The sequence below is a fragment of the Eublepharis macularius genome, chromosome 2, assembly GCF_028583425.1.
Source record: "Eublepharis macularius isolate TG4126 chromosome 2, MPM_Emac_v1.0, whole genome shotgun sequence".
Taxonomy (NCBI): Eukaryota; Metazoa; Chordata; class Lepidosauria; order Squamata; family Eublepharidae; genus Eublepharis; species Eublepharis macularius.
The window spans coordinates 111862636-111875695 of record NC_072791.1 but is presented as its reverse complement, the minus strand read 5'-3'; the positions used below and the strand labels follow the sequence as shown (position 1 = coordinate 111875695).

Here is a 13060-nt window from a genome sequence, read left to right as displayed (position 1 = left end):
AGTGGAAGCCATATACTACTTTGAAGGGTGTTTCTCCTGTCGAGGCGTGTACACTGTTATTGTATGAGAATTCTGCTAAGGGGAGCAAATTGATCCAGTTGTCTTGTTGAAAATTGATATAACAGCGGAGGAATTGTTCTAATATTTGATTAGTTTTTTCGGACTGTCCGTCGGTTTGAGGATGATGGCTGGAACTTAACCCTTGCTCAATTCCCATAATTTGTAGGAGCTCCCGCCAAAAGTTGGCAACGAACTGTCTGCCGCGGTCCGAAATCACCTTTGACGGAAAAGAATGTAATTTAACAATGTGTTTTAGGAAGATATCTGCTAGCTTTCAGGCCGAGGGTATAGTGGTGCAAGGTATGAAATGAGCTTGCTTGGAGAACAAATCCACTACAACTAAAATGCAAGTGTGGCCCTTGGAGGGGGGAAGATCTGTGATAAAATCCATGGATATGGTTTCCCATGGTCTGTTCGGCGTTTCTAAAGGTTGCAAAAGTCCTGGCAGTTTGCCTTTGCGTGATTTGGGACTGAGACAGATGGGGCATGATGCTACATATTGGGAAATGTCTTTGCGCATGCCTGGCCACCAAAATTGTCATTCAAGCTGGTCAGAGCTGTGGCTAGATAATAGTTGTATCCAGACTACCTTCTGCAATCAGACAAGAGTCCGTTGTTTCCAAAAGATTTACTGAAAAATGCAACCATTATAGTCCACTGGCCCAGATGCAATATCTGGGTTGGTACACGTGTATTGTTACGAATGAAAGGCAAAGAATACAGTACAAAGTATCAAGACTCAGTAGGTCCAGCCTCCCCCCACAGTTCTCAAACCAATCCCTTTGAAGCTGAGACAGTGAAAGTTTCCCAGGACTGGAAAAGCTGTAGCCAAAACATTCCTCTTCTGAGAGATAGCTGCTAGGGAACATCTTGGCACCTGTGAAGAGAGCACTTAGAACACTAACAGAAGTAAAATGGAGTTTCTTTGGTTACAACATTTTCTGAACCTGACACTTTAGACCCTAATGGTTAAGGGCTTTGAAGTACATTTAATTTTCTCTGTAGAACTTAATGGAAGCCTCTATGGGTGTGCACCTGAAAAATATTCGGGTTTCCCACTTTGGGTTTACTTCAGAAAAAACCCTGATATCCGAAGCAGCATGCCACTTTGCATTTGGGTTTCTAAGTCACTTCAGTATGCTCCGTAAAGATTTGGAGCATACTGAAGTGATGGGGAGGGGGAGGGGTAAGGGGGAGGCCCACCCCCACCCCACCCCACTTACCTGGTCAGGTGGAAGGCAGAAGCCAATGCCGCACTGACTGGCAGGGATGGCCTTCCCTGCTGCTGTCGCCATGCAGCCACAGCTGGCATGGCTGGACAACAGAGGGACTTCCCTGCCATTGTCGCCATGCAGGCGCAGCTGGCCAGCAGAGAGGGCCTTCCCTGCCACTGTCACCATGCAGCCATGGCCAGCGCGGTCAGCTGGCCACCAGAGAGCGCTGCCACCACTGTCATCACTGGAGGCCCACAGGGAGGCAGGAGGGCCACCTCCTCTAGCATGGTGCCAGGTAAGTGGAGATGGGGGTGGGGGGTAAGGGTAGGGAACGGGAAAGTTTAAAGGGCCCTGCCGCTTGTGAAAGGGCCCTTTAAAAGTAACCCCCAGGGCCCCAAAGCTTTCTGAAGCATTACGATTGCTTTGGGAAGCTTTGATTCGGGATTTCCAAATTAGGGCCAGCATGCTGGCCCTGATTTGGAAATGCCGAAGCTTTCCAAATCAGGCCCAATTCGAGTATTTTACCAATTTTACCCGAATCGGATTCCCGAAGTGCACACCCCTAGAAGCCACCATTAGCTAAACCTACCCGTATCTATTCTGCATAGTTACTGTAATCTGTGTAATACATAGGTGGAATCTAGGTACAGGTTGGTATAGAATCCATTACAGGTAACATTAATTCTGCTGCATTTTAGTTGTTCCGTGAAAACTAGAAAAACTATCACTTATCACAATAAACACAATGTATTAACCCAAGGCTTCTGCAGTTGGAGGTGGTAATATCCTGATATGACTGTGAGGAGCTATAGAATTTTACAATACAATACACCTGCTCAAAGTAAATCAACTTTCTTAATCTCAGAGCCATAGAATGTACTCTAGGTCTAAAAGAGTTGACATACTCTCAGTAACTATTCTGGTAGAGAATTTTCAGGTATGTTGTTGCTCTGTAGGTGTTAGAATAGCTAATTTACTGGTCATTCACATTGCATTTTTTTACTAAGTTATGGCTATGTTTTAATCAAATTGTCTCTTGCTTTCTGTTCCATGTACAGGGGAACAGCTTGCTAGATTCCCCCCACCCCTATTTTTTTCTAATTTGTCTTCACATGCTGTTAAAAGAAAAATATGTGGAGACTTCATATTAAGAAGTAATATTAAACTAATTCCCCTTAAAAAAATCACTTTTGACTCTGCTTATTTTCAGCTGGGAAATCTGTGTAGGAATTCCAGCCAACTTGCATTTCACAAACTACCTGGAAAATCATTACTTGGAAACTGTGGAGCCAGACAACCATTTTATACAATATAAGGTGAGTGGTGAGTGTTTATTATTTTATATTAAGAAAGAACTAAAAATTAAAGACTTCCATCTCAATTCAGGTCTACTGACCCTTAAAAAAGAGATTTTGTAATGTGGAAGGTGATTAGGATCAATGCTATTTAATTTGTTCATTAATGATGTAGAATTCAGAGTTTAGTGGTCAAGTTTGTGAATGACAAAAAATTATTCAGGATAGTAAAAACCCATGTCAATTGAGAAGAACTCCAGGAGGCTGTCTCCAAATCGGGACAGTCAGCAGCAACATGACAAATGAAGTTCACTGTAAGTAAGGGTAAGATGATGCACATTGGAATGACACCCCCCCCCCATCTTTAAGTGTATGCTGTTGGGGTCTGAACTTGCTGATACTGACAGGGAAAGAGTTCCATGCGTTGTCATAGAAAATTCAATGAAATTGTTAACACGGTGCGGGGCAGCAGTGAAAAAGGCAAACTTCATGATGGGGATTATTAGGAAAAGGACTGAAGATAAAACTGCCAATATTATAATACCCCTGTATAGATCTATGGAGAGGCCTCATTTGGAATATTATGTGCTGTTTTGGCTGCCATATTTCAGAGGAAATTGCTGGAAAAAGTACAGAAAAGGACACCCAAGATGATTAAAGTGTTGGAACATCTTCCCTATGAGAAAAGGCTAAAGAAGCTGGGACTGTTCAGTTTAGAAAAAAGATGACTTAGAGTGACATTATAGAAGTTTATAAAAATTATGCATAGGGCAGAGAGAGTGGATAGAGAGAAATTTTTCTTCCTCTCCACAAATATTAGAACTCAGGGGCAACTCAAGAAGTTGATGGGCAGTAAATTCAGTAAAGAGAAAAGTGACTAAAGGGATCACCAATGTTCAGAGGAAGAAAATTTCTGAATAGCACGACACATCAATGCCCAATGAGTGGCAGTGCTAGGAGGTAACATCGGGGAAGGTCTTGGCCTCTATGCCTTATTGTTGGCCCTCCACATTAACTGGTTTGCCACTAGTTTAAGACAGGATGCTAGACTAGATGACCAACTGGTTTGATCTAGCAGGGCTCTTCTTATATTCTCATGCATATTCAAATGTGTATCCTTTTGAAATCAATGCAGTGCCATTCAATAGCATTCACATTGGTTGGTGTGCATTTGGATGGCATAGCTTATACTCAAAACCTTTTCCAGCAAGTGATATATGGACATAAGGTTGCTTCTGTTTATGAATTTCTTTAGCTTGGAGTGTACATGATTAGACATGGGCACGAACAGCATTACAAACGGGAAAAAACCACGAACAGCCCATTCGTCTGTTCATGAACAAGCCATTCGTGAGGCTCCATTCTAAATGCACAAGTGGTTGTTGCAAGCCTTGTTTTGTTGCCTTCGTAAGCCGTTCATCAAGCCAGACATTCTGGGGCCTTTCAATCAAATCCCCTGGCAATGGCAGGGACTGAACTCTGTCTGAATTCCTTCTGGCTTTCCTTCCGGCTTTAACCCTTCAAAGTACTTCCAGCAGAGAGTCCTGTCTTTGCCACTGTGAAGAGAAAATGACAACAAAGGGAATGACCCACAGATCATGCCTTTCCTGGGGAGCAATCTCTCTGAAACTTGGCGAGTCTTCGGAGGACAGTGAGCACTATGTACCCTGCAAATTTGGTGGGTATTGGACATTGGGAAGGTCAGTTTGTAACCCCTCAAAGTAGCTCCCTTCCAACAGGCAGTTCCATTTTTGCCACCGTGAACAGAAAATGACAGCAAAGAGGGGGGGACACATGGATCATGCCTTTCCTGGGATACAATCTCTCTGAATATTGGGGGAACTTCGGAGGACAGTGAAGACTATGTCCCCTGCAAATGTGGTGGTTATTGGATATTGGGAAGGTCCATTTGTGGGATGTTTAAAGAGCCTGGCCCTTGCACATGGCAGGAAAGGGCCCTTTAAACTATCAGCTGGCAGGCGGCAGGGGCGAATTCCCTCTGCTACCTGCCTGCTGATAGTTCAATGGGATCTTTAAGGAGCCACGAACAATAAACATGTTTGTGAACAGGGTCATGTTCGTTACTGTTTGTCATTTGTTGTTCATGGATGGGAATGAACAACAAACAGCTTGTTCATTTTTCCCCCTGTTCATGCCCATGTCTATACATCATTTAAATAAGGATTGTTCATAGTTTGGAACAAGGTGCTTATAAAATGTTACAGTATTAGAATACAGAGAGCCAGTGTGGTATAGTGGCTAGAGTGACTGACCAGAATCTGGGTTATCCAAGTTCCATTTCCTACTCTGTGATGGAAGCTTGCTGGGTGACCTTGGGCCCCTGACATACTCTCAGATTCACTTACCTCAAAGGGTTGTTGTGAGGATAAAATGAAGACGAGAAGAACGATGTAAACCTTTTTGGGTCCCCATTGGGTAGAAAGTTGGAGTACAAACAAAGCAATAAATAAATAAATAAGCAAACAAACAAATATAAATTGCATTGTTTTGTGTTTATCCTACAGTTCTACAGCAATGTTAAAGACCCACAACTATTGGGCAGAACCCCATTCAATACATGAAATCATCACTTCTAATCCTGGCTGGGTGCCTATTTTGTATTCACTGACCCCACACTCTTTATTGTGAGACATTAAATGCTGCAGTAGAACACAAGAAGTCAACGGGGAGGGGGGGAGGGGTGAAAGGCAGATCCATGGTGGTACTGTAGCACATTCCAATATGCTTTTTGAGTACTCCAGTATAGATAGAAAGCTACTTATTCTTATCCGCTACCTAAAGGAAAACACATGTCTACGAGTTAATTGTAACCATGCTAGGTACCTATCAGCTTCTATTTCTACTTCTGACAGTGTCAAACAGGGCTGTATTTGGGCACCAACTCTATTTAACTTTTATATCAACTCGTTAGTTAATAGTTTCTCTGACTCCAGCTTTCATTCCCTAAATTGGCATCTAGACCACTTTCAACTTTATGTAGATGATGCAGCCCTGCTGTCTTGCACCACCATAGGTTTAAGATGTATGCTGAGGGCTCTTCCATCATACTGTGATAATGATCTTCTGACTATTAACTGCAGCAAGTCCAAACTCATTGTGTTTACCAGAAGATCTAAGCACAGATAGATGATCAATGGGAATGTTACTGAGCAAGTGGTATGCTTTAAATATTTAGGTGCGGCATTTCATTTCTCTGGGTCCTGTACTGGTATACTCAAATAAGGAATGCTGTTGGGAACATCCAGAGAACTGTCCCTGCTCTGAAAAAAAAATGTTTAGGCCAATATGTTCCTTCAGCTATCCATGTCTTTGTGGCCAAAATTATTACACCATTGCTATGTGGCTCTTACCTATGCATGTATGCCAAATATAAATCCTTTGAAATTATTCAAACTACATTTCTGAGGACCAAACTTGTGATCTCATGTTATGTTTCTAATATAGTTTTGCATCTTGAAGCAGATTTAATTTCTCTGCAAGCTCACATGTAGATACAAAGGATTAATTAGTGGTTGGAGATTTTTTTCTTTTTTTTTTCTAATGTCCTCTAACAATAATAGGATATCAGTTTAATATCCCATATGGCAGCTACAGTCCTATACAATTCTTCATTATTGAGTCAGGTTGGGGTATTAGAATATGTGCACCCTGCAATGGGGCAAATAATACTCTGAGTCACTTCATCTCTGGAAAATGGCATGGAGGGAGGCAGAGGCCCCTCCTCCTTGATCTGAATCAGACCCTGCAGTGCTTGGGGAAGAAATGGGGAACCAGGTCTTGTGCTATAGTGAGAGACCTTTTGTCCTTTGCCTGCTATGCCTGCCACTACTCAGTAGGGCAGTAGGGGGGAAATGGGCATAAAACTTGGAGTCATGCTGATGGCACAATGCCATTTCTGGCAAATAACTACAAGTGACATCATTGTGTCAGTGTGATGCTAGGATACCTTCCCTCCAAAAAACCTCTGTGGGAATCCTAGAGCATCACAGTGATGCAGTAATATCAGCAATGTTTGGTTAATTGCTGGAACTGATTGTTGTGCCATTGGTTTGATATCACTCCCCCATCCCCCTCCATATCCTGCTGGTTGACAGCCAATGAATACAATAAATATATCAATAAATATGTCAGTAAATATTGCTATGCAAAATCAATTCATGTTTGTCTGTCCAATGAATTTCAAAAGTTCTGAAATGTTTTTTAATCACAGAGAGCATGTTGTGACAGACATGATTGCCTCTTGGAGCACTTCATACAGAAACGTGGGGAAGGTCTGAACCACTAGAGATATTGCCCAAGAAGAAGACGTGGTATGAAACGGGAATTGGAGAATCGTGCCTGCACCATCCCATCAGCAATTCTGCCTCTTGGCATTATATTCACTTAGTGGAGACCAGCGAGTCAGAATTCCATCCCCCTTACTTCCTGGTGCTCTCTGTGATTAAAAAACATTTCAGAACTTTTGAAATTCATTGGACAGACAAACATGAATTGATTTTGCATAGCAATGTTTACTGACATATTTATTGATATATTTATTGTATTTATTGAATGTATTGTATTGCACTTTTGCACTTTAACACATTCTAAATATATTAATTGAAGAGTTTTTGACTGCACTTCATATCCCTGCTGTTCTTTAGTCTACCTTGGTTAGCAGGGATATCCCCTAGTGTTTTTCCTTTGGTTGACAGCCAATGGCTGGCAACCCTATGAAGAAAATTTCCTACAACTACTGTGTGGCTGCTGGAAAAGCAAAACCTGCTAGGAACCCTGATCCAGCTTGTTAAAAAAGTTATTCTGTAGTATAGTCTTTAGGTCTTGTCTGTTAAGTGCACAGCTCTCGAAACTGGTGCTGCATTATGTCAATAGAAACAAATATTACATAAAGTAAGATATGAGATAGCTAGAAGATGTATAGCTTTGGAATTCAGAAGTTCACAATCAGATACCAAGCACAGAAGTGCCAGGTTGTGGACACAGCCAAAGTTGGAATTATATTCATCAATGTTGTTGTACTTATTTTTAATTAGGGTTATTAATCCTTAGAAGCATAGATGGCATGGTCTCTATAAATATCACCAACATATTAAAAGGTATTATAGAGAATCTAAACAGATGGAAGCTTTAACACTCCTAACTCCTAATGAACATCCTAAGATGATGATGTCCTCCAATCTATTAGAGGCCAACCTATGTATATTCCCACAGAATTATTTCTCACAATTGACTTCATTTTTTAAACATTGATTGGAGGGATAATCAAAGATTCAGAATTACATACAGGAAATTATAGATACCAAATGAAAAAGTGGATTTGGATTCCCTAATATAAGGCCTATTATATGGCCTTTGTAATAGCACAAACAAACAAACAAAAAGCTGGCAAGAGTTCCCTTCAGACTCTTTTTACACTATATGGACAAAAGCTTTACTTTATCCTATCATGAGGTGGGATGCATTGGGCTCAACACCATCTATGTAACCCAAATGCCTGTTGCCCACAATTCAGGCAAGCTGAAAAATCTGGAAAGAATTTGAGGAGGGAACTTGTTTGGTGAGGAGGGGACTGCCTTGGTGCTCATCAGCCAAACTCTAAGATGCTGTAACAGTGTGCTGAGGGAGGAGGATGAACACTTCTCAGCGCTGTTTTATGTGCAGGCTAAAATAAATGAAACCAGCACTACTGCCTGCCCACTTTGAGCCAGGGTGGATTTCTCCCAAGTTTTGGTGGTCAACTTGTTTGTTTTTTGTTAAATTTTTGTTATTTTAGTCCACATTTCTCACTGAGACTCAAGGCAGATTATACATTATGATTAATGGCTGGGACATTCAATAAACAATATGATAGGCTAGGGACTGCAGAAACAAGCATAATAGGTGACAGCAGGGCTTTTTTTCTGGGAAAAGAGGTGGTGGAACTCTCAATTATTACGTGTGCATGCGAAGCGTGCGCACGCTCCTGGAAATGTGTGATGATGTCATTTCTGGAAGTGATGTCACTCCCAGAAGTGTCATCATTCCTGGAAGTGATGCCACTTCCCGGAACCCAGCACAATGAATTACAACGAAATAAATGTTAGTAAGCTTGGAAAATTACACTATTATGAGAAAGGTTTTTTTCCCTTTCTGTATCCTCTACAAAAAGTGAAATCTTCCATTCCCTTTTCCAAACATTTCATTTCTTTGGAATCATATTTTAAAATATGCAAGAAAAAGGAGGCCTCTAAAAATCCAAAACCCATCTCACAGATCTAAATTCTAACAGATTCCCTCTGTCAGAGTAGAAAAAAAATCCAAAATTCTTTCTCAAAATTCCAGACAGTCTGAAATTCCTAATCTAATGAATATTGAATTTTCAAATGTTCAGGGAGGGTTTTGTTTTACTGGAACAATTCAAAATTAGATACTCAACTTTAGCTGCATTAGATTTACACTTAGTTTAAAATGGCTTTTTTGTTGCCTGCCAACTCTACCTTACCAATGGCTAAGCTGTTGTGACATTATGAAATGCTCATAAATATTCTAATGTCCCACACAAACAAGATTCATGAAAACTTCCTTAACACCCATATGTCCATTGCAATTTCAGTGATGTTAATCAGCTGAGGGTGGGGAGAACCATTTGAGTTACAGCTATTAAGATAAGAACACCTATATGTTGATGGATATATTGATGAAAGCCTTCTGTGACTTGGACACAGTTATCCATTCCTAGCATAAAACTGGAACAACCATAACTGATATTTTAACTAATACAAATAACCATAACTGATATATTGTCCAATCTGCATTCAAAAGCTGTGGGAACCATAACAATGTCAACTTCAGTCAACAAAAGAATGAAAGCAACATACACACAAACAGACATACATGCACAGCCCCACCCACCACCATGAAAAGAAAGCTAAATGAACTCAAAACAGCACACACACACACAGCTCCCAACCCCCCATGACAAGAAAGTCAAATGAACTCAAAGCAGCGCACATACAAACACAGCACCCCTGAATGAAAATAAAACAGAATGAACTCAAAGCAGCTTAACCTCCTCTAGAGAGCCAGCCCCAGCAACTCTGCTTGCAACTCTTTCTCTCTCTCACTCACAAATGAAAAAAGTAGAATGAAATCAAAGCAGCTAAACCTCCTCTGCAGAGCTAACCCCAGCATCTCTGCTTGCTCTTTCTCTCTCTCTCTCTCACTCACAAATGAAAAAAGCAGAATGAACTCAAAGCAGCTAAACCTCCTATACAGAACCGACCCCAGCAGCTCTGTTTGCTCTCTCTCTCTCTCTCTCTCTCTCTCTTATAGAGGAATGAAAAGAAACCAGAATGAACTCAAAGCAGCACACACATACATAGAAACCCCTGAATGAAATGAAAGCAGAATGAACTCAAAGCAGTTTAACCTCTGCTCGAGAGCTGGCCCCAGCAGCTCTGCTTGCAACTCTCTCTCTCTCTCTCTTTCTCTCACTCACTCACGAATGAAAAAAGCAGAATGAATTCAAAGCAGCTAAAGCCCCCTTTGCAGAGCTGACTCCAGCAGCTCTACTTGCACTCTCTCTTTCTCTCGCTCATCAATAAAAAAGCAGAATGAACTCAGCTAAGCCTCCTCTGCAGACCTGACCCCAGCAGCTCTGCTCTCTCTCTCTCTCTCTCTCACTCACTCACTCACTCACTGAAGAATGGAAAAAAGCAGAATGAACTCAAAGCAGCTAGAGCCAGCCCCAGCAGCTCTGCTCTCTCTCTCTTGCTCTCTCTCACACACACAAATGAAAAAAGCAGAATGAACTCAAAGCAGTTAAACCTCCTCTGCAGAGCCCTGCTGGGTCCCAGCTCTCACTCTCTCACACACACACATACACACAGGAATGGGAAAAAAGCAGAATGAACTCAAAGCAGCTAAGCGTCCTGCAGGGCCGAAGGAGGAAGAAATCATGTGGGCAGATTCTAGAGCTTCCGGAACAGTGTTCCAGAGCATTCCCCCTCAAAAAAAGCCCTGCTTGTGAGATAGGTTAGGATGTTACACAGCAGGGGGGCACACCAAAGGGCATGGCAGCAGTATCTTACACAAAAATAACACAACTCACTTAACATCAGAGAATCACCCCAAAATATTGCTGTCAAAAGCACTTTATTTCCTTAACTGCTTTAGGTTACACAGTAGGAAGGCACAACAGGGCATGAAAGCAGTGTACTACATAAAAATAACACAACTCACTTCACATCAGAGAATCACACAAACACAACTGCTGTCAAAAACGGTGAAGTGGGTTGTATTATTTTGTGTAGTACACTTCTATAATGCCCTTTGGTGCGCCCCCCTGCTGTGTATCCTAAAGCTGTTGAAGAAATAAAGTGTTTTTGACAGGAATCGTGTTTTGTGATTCTCTGATGTTAAGTGAGTTGTGTTAATTTTTCTGTGTGGGGGACTGCTGGTGTAATGTGTCATAATGCTTTGCCTACTTGTACTTTGAAAGGGAGAAAATAATTTTTAAAAAACTTTATTTTGTGTTGTTCGTGTTTTATTCTTTGTTGTGCAGTTGGTTCCCATCATAGGGAACAATGGGGCTGGCTGGCCAGCCATCTCTGTAGGTGGTGGGGGAATTTGAGGGAGGGTGTCTGTGGTTCAGGTGCTCTTTCACAGGGACCAGCTGGCACTCAGAAGTGTGCCCACCATTGTGGCACCCCTGGGCTGTGCAGAATTGCCCAGGGAAAGAGACTTTAGAAGTTCCCAGCATAGGGAACAAAGGGAGAGGGCTGGCCTTTGCCAGCCTGTTCCTGGGGTTATGGGTGTGGGGCAGGTGGGGGTGGATTTGGGTCTGTGAGGGGCTAAGGTGGGGATTTGGTTCTGTGTGTGGCAGCTGGGGGGGAATTGGGTTTGTGTGGGGCTGTAAGGGGTGGACTTTAGGGGCTGAGAGGACCTACTTGGGGAGGCCATGAAATGGCCCCCCAAGTGGGAGCAGTCTGAGCCTTGGTGGGGGGTGGGAGGAGGGGTGGGAGAAGGGCCCCAGAGGGTTGGGGGGCATTTTGCATGCAAAATGCCACCCCTGGCAAGACAAGCCTCCCCCAGCTGTCAGTGGTAGAGAAAAGAGTACCTACTTGGGGAGGCCATGAAATGCCCCCCAAGTGGGAGCAGTCTGAGCCTTGGTGGGGGGGGAGGAAGGGTGGGAGAAGGGCCCCAGAGGGTTGGGGGGCATTTTGCATGCAAAATGCCACCCCTGGCAAGACAAGCCTCCCCCAGCTGTCAGTGGTAGAGATTAGAGCACCTACTTGGGGAGGCCATGAAATGGCCCCCCCAAGTGGGAGCAGTCTGAGCCTTGGTGGGGGGTGGGAGGAGGGGTGGGAGAAGGGCCCCTGAGGGCTGGGGGGCATTTTGCATGCAAAATGCCACCCCTGGCAAGACAAGCCTCCCCCAGCTGTCAGTGGTAGAGATGAGAGCAGAGCACCTACTTGGGGAGGCCATGAAATGGCCCCCCCCAAGTGGGAGCAGTCTGAGCCTTGGTGGGGGGTGGGAGGAAGGGTGGGAGAAGGGCCCCTGAGGGCTGGGGGGCATTTTGCATGCAAAATGCCACCCCTGGCAAAGGAAGCCTGCTTCTTCATTTTTCCCCCATAGGAAATAATGAAGAAGATGAGCAGCAGCATGCTAACAATATGCTGCTCCTTCGCTTTCTTATGGGAGGATAGGGGGACCTGCTTTGGGGGGCCATAACATGGCCCCCCAAAGTCCAATGGGTCTGAAACTTGGGGTTTTTTAGAGAGGGGTTAGAGGAAGGTCCCCACCAATTTTGGACTGATTCGGTGGGAAAATGCCTCCCCCAGACGTCCGGGAAGACGGAGGGATTTTCCCATTGAAAAACCGAAAGAAAGCCGAAAGAAGCCGAAACGTTTCGGCTTTTTTTCTTTCGGCTAGCCGAAACGTTTCGGCTTTCTCCGAAACGTTTCGGCTAACCCAAAAGAAGCCGAAACGCTTTTGTTTCGGCTTTCTTTCGGCATTCAGAAAGCCGAAACGCACATCCCTATCGGGGACAAAGAGTGGCACTGGGGGAGAGGTTATCAGCATGACAACAATTGGTGTGCGGCACCCCCCCAAGGGGTGTTACTCTTCCCTTTGTTGTTCAATCTTTATATGCACCCTCTCGCCCAGCTGGTATGGAGTTTTGGACTGGGTTGCCATCAGTATGCGGATGACACTCAGTTGTATCTGTTGATGGACAGCTGGCCTGGCTCTCAACTAGGGCCAGAGCATTTTCTGTCCTGAACCCGACCTGGTGGAACTCTCTGTTGGAAGACACTTGGGCCCACCAAGACCTTATATCTTTTTGGCAGGCCTGTAAGACAGAGATGTTCCACCAGGCATATGGTTGAGACCAGCACTTAGATCCATTCTAAGTAGCCTTCCTGCCAGTCTCCTACTAGTGTGTGTGTGGGGGGGGTTATATGATCCATCTGCCCCTATATGCCGGGAAGT

At 43.6% G+C, this 13060-nt stretch overlaps 1 protein-coding gene across 1 annotated transcript in view; it reads left to right on the top strand.

Moving 5' to 3' along the window:
- The window catches only part of DCDC1 (doublecortin domain containing 1), an 807587-nt gene that overhangs the window by 437748 nt on the left and 356779 nt on the right, over positions 1 to 13060 (top strand). The window contains exon 14 of the mRNA XM_054969981.1: positions 2485 to 2590. Coding sequence (XP_054825956.1) covers positions 2485 to 2590 — 106 coding nt within the window. The remainder of the gene's footprint in view (positions 1 to 2484; positions 2591 to 13060) is intronic.